General features: G+C 43.8%; 2 protein-coding genes across 2 annotated transcripts; one reads left to right on the forward strand and one right to left on the reverse strand.

Moving 5' to 3' along the window:
* The first annotated feature begins 1,271 nt into the window (after positions 1 to 1,271).
* On the forward strand, positions 1,272 to 4,392 carry LOC124340997 (protein zwilch homolog). The gene is made up of 11 exons (XM_046793862.1): positions 1,272 to 1,580; positions 1,649 to 1,887; positions 1,972 to 2,206; positions 2,267 to 2,422; positions 2,487 to 2,685; positions 2,773 to 2,868; positions 2,935 to 3,011; positions 3,075 to 3,219; positions 3,286 to 3,553; positions 3,955 to 4,070; positions 4,190 to 4,392. Exons 1-11 carry the CDS (start codon positions 1,464 to 1,466, stop codon positions 4,261 to 4,263), a joined length of 1,722 nt encoding a protein of 573 aa, XP_046649818.1. The 5' UTR covers positions 1,272 to 1,463; the 3' UTR covers positions 4,264 to 4,392.
* A 7,404-nt stretch (positions 4,393 to 11,796) lies between these two features.
* LOC124341170 (transcription factor Sp9-like) lies at positions 11,797 to 13,211 on the reverse strand. Its single transcript, XM_046794139.1, has 2 exons — positions 12,359 to 13,211; positions 11,797 to 12,280 (listed from the first exon to the last, which is right to left on the reverse strand). The coding sequence occupies exons 1-2, from the start codon at positions 13,128 to 13,130 to the stop codon at positions 11,913 to 11,915; spliced, it is 1,140 nt and encodes a 379-aa protein (XP_046650095.1). The 5' UTR covers positions 13,131 to 13,211; the 3' UTR covers positions 11,797 to 11,912.
* Positions 13,212 to 14,420: the final 1,209 nt, after the last annotated feature.

The following is a 14,420-nucleotide window of genomic DNA, read 5'->3' on the forward strand; positions in this document are numbered from 1 at the left end:
ATAACAGACAAATAAAACACAATCACATTAATATAACTAAATACAATTTTTTTATTGTTATTCAATTAACACGACAGCATGTAATACACCGGAAGTGAGTAATACAAATAGATGTGATGTTTAGTAAATGTTACGAAAATAGATAAAAAATCACAAACATATTAACACGTTCGTCGATCTACTGATGTACATTAATGTTATGATTATGAGAAGGCGGAAATGTAACACTAAACAAAAATTTCGGTTTACATGTACAGACTATGACCCGTTCAACTCGAGAGAAAGGACGATTCTGGGGCTCTGGGCTTCCACTGCCGACAACCAACGTTGGCTACTCTCTCCCTTCTGTAAAATAGGAGCCCTAAAGCTAATTCTCTTTCTGCTTTACGGGCCTTGAAAACGACATCTGTTAACCAGTACAATCACTCTGATTTTCTAATCGTTATTTTTCCACTGCGTAGCCAAAACCCTTTTGACTGAGAAATTGCCTAATCGGAAACTTGCTCAATAAATTGCAAACTCAAGTATTGATTAAAGTAACGCACATAATTAGAGAAAAAGAGTTGAAAGTTTCAAACGACATCTAGCCACAAAAAATAGCACCTTGTGAAAAGAATACAAAAAATCCCGTTGTGTTCGTTCCGTGGGCCGTGGCTCACGAAGGAGGGGGGGGGGATATAACAAATATCAGGAGAATAGGAGGAGGGAGCCACGAACTGATAGGCACTTCTGGCTCGGCCAACTTTTTGTGCGGGTGACAGCCCTCGGAAAAAGCCATTTACGTAACATTTCCCCCCCACCTCGAATCTTACATTTCTAATACGGTTGGGTTACGTGGCGAAGCGTTGAAAAGGACAGACATCGCTACTTAACGATGATATCTTATAAGCATTTATAAATGGTTTATGACATGAACATAACTGCACATTGCCCTCTCTTCCTGTTTTTCCCGAGCTGCAAAAATTCCTTCGAAGGGTATTTGCGCTGAATCGTGCAAAAACTAAACCGCAATATACAACTACGCACGTCAGGAGGCTAATAATAAGCTAAGAATTTGGGAACATGGGAAAAGAGAAGAATATTTACGCTGAGTCCCTTTTTCTATTGCGCCGTCGTCGTTTTTCCGCATTTTTAGCAATCAATTGTTTACAAAAAAAATAAAAACATACATTCTATCAGATTCATTATTTAGCTGAACTGGCAACTCTGAAAATTTTTGAAAATTTCAGTCGGAATGAAATAGGTTCTGCAATTCCCCACTGGCCTGTTGAGCTTTATCGACGTTGTGCCGGTTGCAGAAACCTATTTTTAGTTCTAAGCCGACCCGCCAGATAACTTTTCTTGGACTTGTGAAACTTCAAATTTGTTATTGGTTATCGTGTCGTATGCACAAACGACGATTGTTGAATAACATCTTTCCTATTTTTAATCAAAATCATACAAATACTCTATTACTTTAAAAGATGAAACTTACTACACCTGCTTTCCAGTCTTTGGTACTGTCACAACTTCCAATTCACAGTGATTTCCTATCATTCATCAGAAAGAAAGAATGTCTATTTGTTTTCAAAGACAAAGTGGTAAGAATCAAAATTATTATATTATTTCAATTAAACTCTATGTATAACCTTTGTTAAATAAAATCTAGGTTCCAGTCCAAAAAGAAGTTCAATCACCCAAGATACAGCCAATAATTGAGCCGGAAGTGGAAGTAAAATCTTTGCAAGAACAGATGGACATGGCAGGAACCCCACTAGAGTGCCCATTTGATTTAGATGTCTTGAAAATTCAAGATGAAGATTTTTATTCTAAAGAATCCATGGACTCTCACCATAAATCAGAACTAAAATCCTGTCGCTACAAACCCTTTTCGTCGTTTGAAGCTAGGTAGTATGAAGTTCATTCAATTTGAATAATTAGTTTTCAGTCTGGTATCTGATCCATCAAGATAAATTTTTATATACTTTACAGAGGAATTTTATCAAACTTCATCCTTGATACATCACTCCAGTCTGCTTTACCGGTATTCTGTTTGTGTGATGCAGAAGACGGAGAAAGAACCTCCATCCTTGGGATTGAAAAAGGGAAGAACAACGAGTTGACTCATTACAAGATTACAGTTGCTGGTCCCATTACGGCAACACACACCAACATTCAATTCGACCACTTGAAATCTGAAATGGCCTTCATGACACAAGTTGGAGAGGTGAGGGGAGTCAAAATTTGCGTTAACATCACAGCGTAATTGATTTTTCCTTTACGACAGTTTTCGACGCGAGCATTTGCTGTTTACGAAGCCTATCGTGGAATCAATTTCAATGCCGAGCCAGATGTTAGTGTAGCATACGTTAGGCTGGAATGCAGTTGGATGAAACCATCAAAAGTTCTTGAATTTCCTCACATTGCCTCACAGGCTAAAGTGGTAAGAACTAAGAAGTCGAATGGAGATTTGTAGATAAAATTATTGATTTAAAAATTCTATTTAGATCGTCCGTCCATTACCCGGTGAAACCTGTAGCGGAGCCTACGAAATCTGGAGGCAATTAAACACGCTTCAACATTTGATCAAAGGACTGGAATCGCTCGAAATTGTTTGGTTCGTCAAAACGTCACAGAAAACGTTGAGGGAAGAAATCGACAAATTGATTTCGGCCTTTTGCAAAGACGAGACCGATCAACTGAAAGGTACATGATTTTTACCAATAAATTATTTCTGAATTCATCGGGTACCTTGATCAAAATCTAATTAATGATGCTCTCGTTGAATTTTAGGAAAAATGGACTACGAGGAGCTTTACGACGAACAACAATTGATTTACAAGCGCACGCCGATGGATTTTATCGACCACCTGTGGGAATTGCTATCACGTAATTTAAACAGATGTTTCCTTTTTACTATTTATGACTTACGCACAATTGTTTTAAATCCAACAGAGAACTGCAGCAGTTTCAGCGAATTATCCCAGAGTTTACAGTACACGTTACAACGAGCCAAATCGGATCACCCAATGGTATGATGAATATCCAATCGATTTAAGCATTGTCGTCATTCTGTTTCGCATGATTTTTGGTAGGTGTTTTTCGACAATCCGACCCGATTCGGTAAAATGTTGCGCCAGAACGATGCGCTTCCGCAGTTTACAGGCATGGAGCCCGTGTCTCTCCTCATTGAAATGGGGATTGAAAAACTGAAGCGCGACTACCTGTACATCTTTAGCGGTAAATAAGAGCCTCGTCTATAGTTTAGTAAATTAGTAACGTTCTCGTGATGTTTTTCCCGTGTAGGCAACAACTTGGTGGCCGAGCGTGTGATCTCCATGTTTCTGCCGCAAGATGGCACTGCCTTTGGCGAGCAACTCAACTGTTTAACGTCGATCCAATCTGCCGTCGAGGTCGTTTGCTTGTGCCATCGAGTCCTCCAACTTCCTCATTTGGCCCTGCGCGATGTCATCACCCCTTTGCTGGAACACTATCGCAACCCTGATAACCTCGGAAAAGAATTCTCCTTCCAGCTGGGCGTTTGCCTCCTGAAGGGCTTCTTTCAACATCAAGAGTAAAGAAAAAGAGAGAAAACTAATAAATTTTTTAGAAAAATTGGTTTGAATTGCAGTCGAATGGCTCTGCAATTTTCCATGTCGAGTAAAGGGTACAAAGACAAGGAGCCGCTGTTGTAAAACAAAACAATTAGACATGGGAGTTTTTTTTTCTATTTCTTGGTGGGGGTGGGGGAGGAGGTGAGGGACAGCATGTAAATCCACTTTCCTCCTTCTCACTCTATATAGAAAAAGAGAGATAGTCGTATCTCGAAAATTGTAGTAGCAGAAGCTCCTAGTCTTGTATAGGTTGAATTTGAGTGGCTTAGATCGGCTTCTTAAGGGCTTACCATTAACCTGGAATGTGGAGCGAACTTTATTTTATGATTGTCCTTTTCTTCTTTTTTTACCTTTCGAACAGGAGCGGCTCTTCGGTGGAGAAATGGCGAGTGGAATTCACCTCGACGACTGATTGCCATCCGGTTAAATTGGCTTGTCAACTGACGGCCAACAACCTCCTCGACGCTTCCTCGGCAGGTACATGATATATCCGATGTAGTTTCTTGATCACCATCTCGCTGATGGATCTCTTTGTGGACATTCCCCCGTTATTCCACGGTGTTCACTCATCATCTTTTATTTCTTCTTTCCGATAGGTGACGAGGAAGCGGTCGGCGAGCGGCTCTACAGTGTCGAGCGCTATCTCACCAAAACTCAACAGCTCCTCTAAAAGGTGATGAATGGAGCCAGCAGCAGCTCCGCCATCTCTTCAACGTTATTTTTCATGCGTTACTAAATTGATTGTGGATGAAAAAGGGAAAAAAAAAGAGTTGGGAATATACAAACGCTTGCCATCTTTGCCATTTGTCGCTGTCAGCCATCATTTTATGGGCCGATAATGTATGGGTGTGTGTATTTTGCGCATTCAGTAGCTAGTGTGTAGTCGGTGGCTATTGAATCTTCCATCCAAATGGGCGCGCACAGCCAAATGCATGTCCGCTGGGAGGAGGATATTGTTGTGGCGCCTCTTATGTCCGTGCTCAGGCCACTGGAAAGTGTCCCGGAGACAACGAGTGTAACCCCAAAGTCTTGACAATAACACATTAGCCCCTTTCTGACCTTTTTTGTGTGTGTTGTTGTTGTTGTATCAATCGAGGGGGTTAAGGGGAAAAAGGGTTCGAATTTCGGTGTATTTTTTTATGATTATTATTGATACCCTGGTCACACCGAGTGCTGCCAGGTCGAGTATGAGATGATGAAGCAGCCGCTTTCCTCCTTTTTTATTATTTAGAAAAAGTCCCTTTATTCTTTAGCCCCCACTTTTGTGCTGTATGGCATTTTATGTTTTTATGATGGAGCCTTTTTTTTCTCCTTTCTAGATTGGAGTTGCTCTTCTTCTTTTCGGTTCCATCCAAGAAGAAGAAGAAGAAGGTGTGCTGGCTGTCGTTTGTCGTAGCCAACCACTAGCAGCACCTCTCTGTCCCTTCAAACCCCTTCGTAGGCTCGTACCTTTTTTCTATCTTTTTCAATCTTGTGGGCTCTGCTGGTAGCTGCTGGCCTCCATAGAAGAAGAAGCCGCGTGCCCTTTAATGAGAAAAGCAAATGATCCGCGCCGAATCTCTTCTCTCTCCAACAGAATCAATTCACAAGAGCTGTGCCAACATTCCGGAATACCATCGAGTTAATGAAATATGACACAGCAGACACAGTCTTGAGATGGATAGTCTACTATGCCCCAGCATATCTGATGGAAATATGAGAACTGCTGGACGGTCATAAACAAATCGAGCGACCCGATTGGTCGGAGGAGACTTATTTGCGCCTGGATTCCTCTCTCCAGGGATGGATGGATGGATAACAGCCATGAAAAACACGACTCCCGTCTCTAATTCTTTTGTTAGCAACGAGTGGCAAACTGCCCAGGGCCATAGTTCACCTGAAAAACGACAATGGCAAATCTCTTCTCTTTTTGGAACTCGAAATCCAATCTCATTTTTATTGACAGCGAAAAGTTGAATCAGTTTCTAAACAGTAGCTTATAGTCATCTACTTGTATGTACGTCTAGCGCAAAGGTGAGAATTAGTAAAAGGATCCCGAAGTGGCGACAGCAGCGGCGGCAGCCGAGTGGCTGGGATATGCTGGGAAGGCGAAGAAATGATTTGGCTGCTGCTGGGCGTAAGGATATCCGCCGTAATTGGAAGACTGCTGGGCAACGGCGAAATTGTTGTAGCCGGGGTTGTTGTTATTGTAAAAGGCATTGGACATTGACTGGTGGCCATGGTACGGCCACAATTGCGGCACGGCAGTGGCACAGACCAGCAACAAACTAAACATCTGCTCAAAAATTGTATTAAAGATTTTTAGAAATTAAATAAAATCAATTGAGACTGAGCAACTTACCACAAATAAGACTTTCATCGTTTCCTGGTTGATCGGACGAGTGATGTCGATATTGAATTGTCGGCTACCTTTTTATACTCGGCGCTTATTATGGGATTTGGCATGGCTCTGGGCACGAGACAACGCCCTAATCACAATCTCGAATAAATTAATGATCCAGCGTCTAATAATGACTGGGCAGCGGAGTAATCATGCGGATGATAACCTTGGAACGAAGACGTCATCTCTTTGTTTGGAATAATTCACAAAAGAAAAACAACTAGTCAATTTGGATCGACAATTTGAATTGAAGCTCAAATGAATTGAACGCCGGCCAACTTTGGCATCACGCACAGATTGTTTCTTAAGGGCTGCTGGGGGGTTTGGCATGAAAGTTGTATAACTTTCGGGGTCATTTGCAACTTTGCCCAATTACCTATTAAAATGAAGAAAACAAAATTTCCGCATTCCGGAATTTTAAAAAAAAATGGTGCACACTACCAATCGAAATATATTTGCAGTCATTGTAATGAATCTACGCCAAACATTCAGTAGTGCCAATAGACGACAGTCTCTTATGACTGTCTAGTCGGCCATTGTCTCCGCAATAGTCCCCGGACGATCCGGCCGGCTGCTGGATTTCCCTTGTTCATTTTGTTTGTTGTTGTGGTCGTCATTGTCTTACAATTCTCCCCCTTCCATCGCTCTGAATCCAGCATCCAGTAGGGAGTTTTGGGCTGGCTCCCCCCTCCACCCTGGACAAATGGATATCATCAGCTACTGCGCAGGGAAAAGGCGGCAGGCACTCATAGTTTCTTTGACACTTGTTTTCCAATCCGCGCGGTGGATCTTGTCTCAGACTGTCTGATCCTGTGGCAGACAGCAGTTTTAAAACCTTTTTACCTATTATAATATAAAAGAGGAAAAAGGGGGGCAGCCAGCCACAGCCTCCCTAATGAAATCTATAGAATATAAGAATCATAATAATAATAATAAGTCGATTTATTTGGATGGCGTCAGTCGTAAAATATCGAAATCCGCTTGTCTTGACTTGTCACACCACAAAATGTTGTCGACTCTTTAGGCCTTTGGGAGGCCCAACCTCATTGCATATGCCGACGGTGCTGGAACTTGATTATTCGACGGTAAATTATTGACATTTTCGGGCAACTCTCACCATTTTTTAGAAAAAAGAAATTTTTCCATTGAAAAAAGATGAAGAAGAAGAAGAACCTGCTGCTGTTGATATGGCAGACTAACCGCGGCAGATGGTCGTAACTTTTGTTCTGTTTTTTTGGGGGGGATTCCAATAACGTCAAGAGGCATCAGAGACGTTCAGTGAAACCCAGCGACCGCCGAGCAACTTTTACCAGCTCGTTTCTTATTAGATATATAATTCACGTCCGTGTCCTTTTCATCAGACTCTTTTAAATTCCCAACAAACAGTCGACACGATCTCGACGAGTCTTTCTATAAAAGGAGGGGGAAATGTTATTTTCCCACCCAAAATAAATAAACAAAAATGAAATAGAAGCTACTAGTATATGGAAAACCATAAATACATCGATAAATAAAAGGCTTCTGTTATATCTTTGTGTTGCTCAAGAGTCCGACGACGACCAGACCAGGAGTCTATATCTTTTAGACCTTTTTTTAAACATCTATTCAACATTTCCCTATAGCAAAAAGCAACAGTTCTTTTGAGTGGAATTATAGGTCACACTGTATAAGAAGCTACTGTGGCTGTGTGCATAAATAACACTCATCGCGTCACTTTTTACATGGGCCTCTAAAGTAAGAGCTGGTAAGAGCCCACTTGTGACCTGCATTACAACCACCGTCTTATAATCCACCGAGATGTAGTACAAGTTTAAGTCGCTGTGTAATCCACTCCAATTCTTGTGTGCAATTTTCGACGTGGCCCTTTTTTACTATTTCCCGGAATGGCGGCCAAATTCTCGTTTGAATGCAAATGTCAACTGAAAAAGGAAAAAGAACTAAACGTCTTTTAAAAAGAGGTAGAAATACACGCCCACTGTCATATGGGGCCGGGTAAAGTAAAAAGAAAATACCCAAAACAAAAGGAAAGAAAAATGTTTTTTTACAATTTCCCAATCAAAAAATGGGCGGTGGATCCTCTCATTTAGAGGCAGACGAGTGCTGGCGCATTTTGAATTTGGTGTCATCTGTTGCTGTCGCAGGTCGAAAATCTCGTCCGTCCCTTTTGTTCCCCAATAAGAAATAAACCGTGTACTACACCGCACGGTTGTAGCTAGCTGCTGGGCCGTTTTTATTACCTGCCGATGCAATATACGTCCGCTTATACATCAAAAACAATTTCCAGCAAGCCTTTTCCCTCCATTTAAAAACATTTGATTCTATATTCTAGCGGGGACACATTTTCACCGCCGTCGGGCTGCTGCTGCCTATCGTGCAATGGCCGATATACTGTGGACTCTGCTGCTGCAAGTTGACAACCGTGGAGAAACTGAATCTTTTACCTGCTGCATTATCAACTTCTTCTTCTTCTTCTAGCTGGTGGTGGTGTCACCTTTTTGGGGACTCAAAGGCGAGGGCCAAGCGAAACGAAACGGAGACAAGAAAAACGAAACATTTTCCCCTTTGCACAGTTTTTAAAAATTTAAAAAGAAAGAAAAAAAGTTGGTATTCACCAATGATATAATGGACTGATGTGTGGCCGAGGTAGTATAAGAAAAAGGCGTATAAGAAGCGGCCGTTTAATTTTTATTTAAAAGAAAAAGGCAATGGCGGGAGAGAGAGAAACATTTGAAATGTTTGAATGAGATGTCATCTATGCGGCCAGCCAATGTGCTCTGTGTGGTCGTCTTCTTCTTCTTCTTTTAATTCCATTCGTCGGGCGATTATTTCCCACCAGTCGGTCTTTTTAATTGGATACATCAGCACCGCCGCCGTGTTTGTATATATCCGCTTGAATAGATAATTAGCCATCTTCTTCTTCTTCTCCTGCTAGCCAAAAGGGATGCTGTTAAGGTGCGCACTTTGCTACACGCCTGAGATGGCCAGCCACTGCAGCAGGATCGGAATGATGTGCGACGGTCATGGGGCTTGTATATATCAAAAGAAGTAAGAAGAAGGGCTGCCGGAGATGATGAAAATCGGCGGCGGCGTATCGAATTTCGAATACAGGCTGCTGCTGCTGCTGTTTCTTTATCGTTTTGGGTGGTATATAGTATCTGATGCTGCATAAAAGGAGAGATAGAGAGAAGATAACAAGTGCCGACTTTATAGAAGGATCAGCATCTTCTTCTTGACTCTCCTTCTTCTTTTCTGGTCGTAGAGATTTGTGTGAGGTTGTGTGTGAAACATGAGCGACTGTGTGTCGCTATATACCAACCCAACGCCCCGGTGTATGTAGATGTGAGTCGCTGTGTGGTTTAGTTTTCTTCCGATCGAATTATTCTGCTTTTGGCTTAGCCATTCTTCTCCTTGGCTGCAGTCTCTACCTGAGTTATTATTGCGATCGGCGTTCGATGTGGTGGATAGGAGACGAAATCCGTATCCTTGGTCAAAATAGGCTCAGACACTATTGTGCTAGTCCAGTCCAGTCCAGCACCTATGGGACATGTTGGAAATAGCGAAAAACAACGACGAATACGATTTGTTCTTGGCGCGGTAGTTTTGGGGTTTCATCAAAGGCGTGAAGGGAGGCCAAACCCAACAGAAACAAACGACACAAGGAGATATGCTGGCCAGCAGAAACGTTTTGTATGTCCACAGTCTTTATATGGATGACATAGAAGAATATTTTTTTAAGAAAAAAGGGCAGGTCCTATGGTCTTGGTTGAATTAAAAAGTTGGTTGGTCGTCGTCTAGTCAGTCCGGATTTTCTTTTCTTTTGCCAATCGACTGGAGTCACGTTCTCCGGGGACGGACGGACGGACGGGGACGACCGGCTCATTGTCTTTCATTCCCCAGTCGATTCGCTCTGTCTGGACGTGCCGCCCGCCCCTCCAACTTCCAATCAACAAATTTTTGTACACTAGTTCAAATACTTTTGAAAAACATTGGCTAAATCAAAGTCAATTTTGATATCAAATTAAAACGACATATAACTCGGATTGATGTTTGAATTTTCTACTGGGAAAATGGTCGAGATGATGTGGGAAGAAAGTCGATTCTTCTCAACTTCATGTCAATTCCGTCCGGCCGGAAGAATAGGCAATCGAATCAGTTTTGAAGAATAAGGAAAAAAGAGCAGCAGTGTAGAGATGGATGGATGGAATTGTCGTTCCCTCAGGTACGCCCTCCCATTCTCAGCGGGAGGGTCCCCTCCTTTCAAAAGACATTCATCCTCCACCTTCTTTAAGGATAGAGGGGAGGCTCTTCATCCAGGAGTGTCGCACCTTTTAATTAGACCTGTGACTGCCACCATAGTGCTACTATACACCAGCAACGTATATCTTATACACAGCACCTTACCTCTCTCTCTCTCTCCTCACGCGCATCTCTATACTACAGGAGGATCGACCTTTTCTCGTGGGAGTTGATCTATTCTTCTTCTTCTTCTTCTTTTCTAGCTGGGCCTCTCACAACTATTGGGAAATGGTAAACGGCAGGTCCATCTCGTTTGTTGTTGTGCTGCCTCTAATAATAATGGCCAAGGGCCAAGGTATATATATACGGCGGGGGTGGGGGGGGGGGTTATAGCCTTTAGATTTTTTCGGGGCATATCGACCAACGATGAGGGATGCACCGAGAAGAAGAAGATGGAGCTGAGGGTTTTCATTCTTGACTTATATATTTCCCCCCTCACTTTATATTATATGGGCCATTCATTTGCTGGGGCTTCTGTATACTTCTGTGTGTGGGGAGACGCAGAGTCAAAAGTGACACACAAAAGGATACTGGATTGGCTTTTGAGACCTTTCAAAAGCAAATCAACTAGAGAAAAAGGGCACTCGATATACTGTTTCACTTTTTGAATTCTTCTTCTCGGCTATACAACTCTGCATCAACTTGCTGTTTGTTATGGCCCTTTTACCTTTGAGATGAACCCACAAACAGAAATACGGAATCAATTGGGTCGAATCTGAAAATGCCAAATAGTCTAAAGCAAAGACTGGTTGACTACTATATTTGTTTCAGACTTGTAGGCCTAAATTGATGGTCTATTAGACGAGCGCAACTGGAATATCTAATATAAGCCTACAAGATACAATATAATATAAGACACCTATAAAATTTGGACTCGTATAAATATCGATTTCCATCACTTTTGTGTGTAGATACTCATTTGTATAGGCCGGAATGATGACTTGACCTCAATCCAGTTTTGGTCTACTGAAAGTGGACCTGTGATTTTCATCACTTTGGTGTTATTTGCTGCTGGCTTTCTACACACTCTCACTGTGTGAGTGACGACGAGAAAGATTTAACGACGATCGGACGTCGTTGGCACATTTTTAACGGGCGGGGGCCGGCCAGGTCAGTCCCATATATAATAACCAGGGGTCCCCAATGTGTACACAGATCAATAGGCCGGCCGGTTATAATAGGGGGACCCATATCGATACGACCAGCAGCAAATGTCACCCGCTGTTTTCTTATATCCGCACATTCAAACTGATGTTGCGGATGGCCAGTGTGATGACGATCAAGTGGATTTTTGTGCTGGACATGGGCACGATGGGCACAAGGGGCCGGGCCGTGTGTTGTGTCATCGGCTAATGGCTTCGTCTTCCGACCCGTTTTATCTTTCTCGTCCATTGCTGGATACAATATAACAACAGGCGGCCACTTCCTCTCCTCTCTCACCTGTGTGCATATATAGTCCAGTCAATATGTCGAATAGAATAGCTAATAGAAATCGATTGGTTGTTATTTTGTATTTTGAGCAAATCATTCAGAATAAACGACGAGTGTACAAATACACAATTTCAATTATGTACATTACGATATGGACAATCTGCGCGAGGTATTATTATGTAATTATAGACAGCGACTCAGTCGAGGAGGATTCACTGGAAGGAAAAACTACTTCCGCCGGATAAAGAAGAAGACGGAATTGATCCAGCGGGCTGAAGAACGCTCAAACCGCCGTGGTAGTGGTACGGGAGGTGGTGGAGGTCCAGTTGGCCGCCACCGCTGGAGCTTCCGCTCGTGTTCAATCCGTGGTGGGCGGCGGAAGAGGCGGAATGGCCACTGCTGCTGCGCTGATGGATGCGGCTGTGCTTTTTCAGGTGATCCCGTCGGCCGAATCGTTTGGAACAGACGGCACACGAGAACGGCCTCAGTCCCGTGTGGATTCGTTTGTGACGGGTCAATTCCTCGTTGCGGGTGAACGTTTTCCCGCACGATTCCTCATCGCATTTGAACGGTCTCTCTCCTTAAATAATTAAAATAATCAAAAAGTTAATACAATTGGCTCTAAATGGAATCAAGTTAGAACAAATGAATGTAGTACCAGTGTGACTGCGGACGTGGCCTTTGAGTTGGCCATTGTTGCTAAAGGCCACCTGACAGTGCGGGCACCGGAATCGCTTGGGTCGCTGCTTCTTATTGCCCGAACCGGAAGACGGATTGTGATGGTGGGAGGAGGAGGTGGTTCCGGCCATGGCGGCCGACGGGTAATGGTGCTGGATCAGTGGCTTGAATCCGGCCATTTGGTAAAGTTCGCCAATCTCGTTGGGGCCCATTCCCAGGGCGGCCAATCGGCTCGGATGCAAAGCTTCCGGCGAAGATTCCAGTGAAGCCAAAAATCGTTCCATCGACGGAGCTTCCGGCTGGAAATGCTGTGGCAACTGGTGGTGGTGGTGTAGGTGATACGGATGGGGAAAGGTGTCGGCGCTGGGCATCCATCCGGAAGCAAGGAAAGGCGACGGCTGGTGGTGGTGGCCCAGGGACATCATGTGGGCCGAGTAGGCCTGCTGGATGGCCGAATAAGAATAGGCGGAAGCTGCTGGTGATCCAGCACCCAAACTGCTGCTGGATGAAGAAGCTTCCGACTCGTCACAAGAGGAAGCGCCGGATGAAGATGAGGAATGAGCTCCGGATGGTGAAGATTCCGGCGAGCTGACGACCAAGAGCCGGTCGTGTTGTTCTTCCTTCATGGCCAGGATGATTGCAGCGGCCGGAGAAGATTCTTTGCTGTTGCTGGTGCGGGCGGATGCGCCGCAATCTGAATCCCACGGCCGGAAGAGTTTCTCACTTTGAGCGTTGCACGGAATCAGAGTCATTCTGATTTTAATTCAATTAAAAACTGGTTTTCACTTTCAGGAGAGACGATGGAGATGAGAGAGGTGCTGACTCGATGGCGAGTGGACTGCCAATGTTGGTCCGTCTGGTGGCCCAGTCCCACTTTATATAGGGGCCAGGGAGAAGGGAGGGAGTGGATGGGGGCTGAGTAGGAGGGGTGAACTCGACAAAATGGGAGGAGGCCAGTCTCAATGGTTGGCAGTAGGTAGAGAGGCTGTGACGACACGGCCGCCCCCTCTCGCCCATCTGCTGCTGCTGGGCCCAGTGAGAATTTGGAGGCGCTGACGGGGCTCCAACCATATCACAGCCCATCCGATATCCTCCCTTCACACATACGGATCTTTTTATTCAAAAAAGAAGTGGATGGGGCCCATCATCCAACCGCCTTCCGGCCTTTTTTTGGGCGCCCCAATGTTGCAGCCTATCATCCGGCGTTGCGGGGCTGCGTCAATTGGGCCCCTCCCATCCGCCACTGCAGCAGCAGCAGCCGAGGGATATGTTTCACGAGGATGAGATGGAAATGATTCAAATTTATATATAGGGGGGGGGGGGGGGATAGAGATGATGATGATGATGGGCTGCACTGGAGGTTGACGACGAGAATTTTAGCGTTGCTGGAATAATTGAATTAGACTCCGAGTCTTTTTTGGCTGGCCGTCACTTGCGAATCCATCAAAGTCAATCGGATGCACACGCCACGCCCTATAGCTGATGTTACACAGATAACGACAACCGAGCTATAGGCCTATATCCATTTCATTTCTAGAATAACATTTGTAAATACTTGATTGAATTGGCAATTTTAAGAATTTCGGATTTGTCACTTTGTGTTAAGAATTAAATCGGTTGTTAGTCGATTCGTTCGTCTCAATCTCCACCCGGAAAGTGCATAAAATAAATAATGAACTAAACTATTCCAATTCAGTTTGACCTTTTTTAATTTTATTCAGTCCATTTCAGTGGTTTATATAGAAATGGGCCAAACTTTGTGACGGAATACAAAATGGGAAAAGTGTCAAGACGTCGACCCAAAAGGGCCAGCAACAAGATGGAATCGAATCGTATAGAGTAGTCGGGCATATGGCGAGATGATTCAATAAGAAAAAACTTGCGGATAAGGAGATAAAGGGAATTGATAAATTTCAAGTGGCCATGTGTCATCGAGAGATGGGGCGGAGACGCGTCACAGTTGGACTCGACGTCCCCGGAATTCTCCCCCCCCCGCTGGATCGACGGTATACCAAAAATGGAAAAAAGAGCCTAAATAAAAT

Source organism: Daphnia pulicaria, chromosome 5 (genome assembly GCF_021234035.1).
Source record: "Daphnia pulicaria isolate SC F1-1A chromosome 5, SC_F0-13Bv2, whole genome shotgun sequence".
Lineage (NCBI taxonomy): Eukaryota > Metazoa > Arthropoda > Branchiopoda > Diplostraca > Daphniidae > Daphnia > Daphnia pulicaria.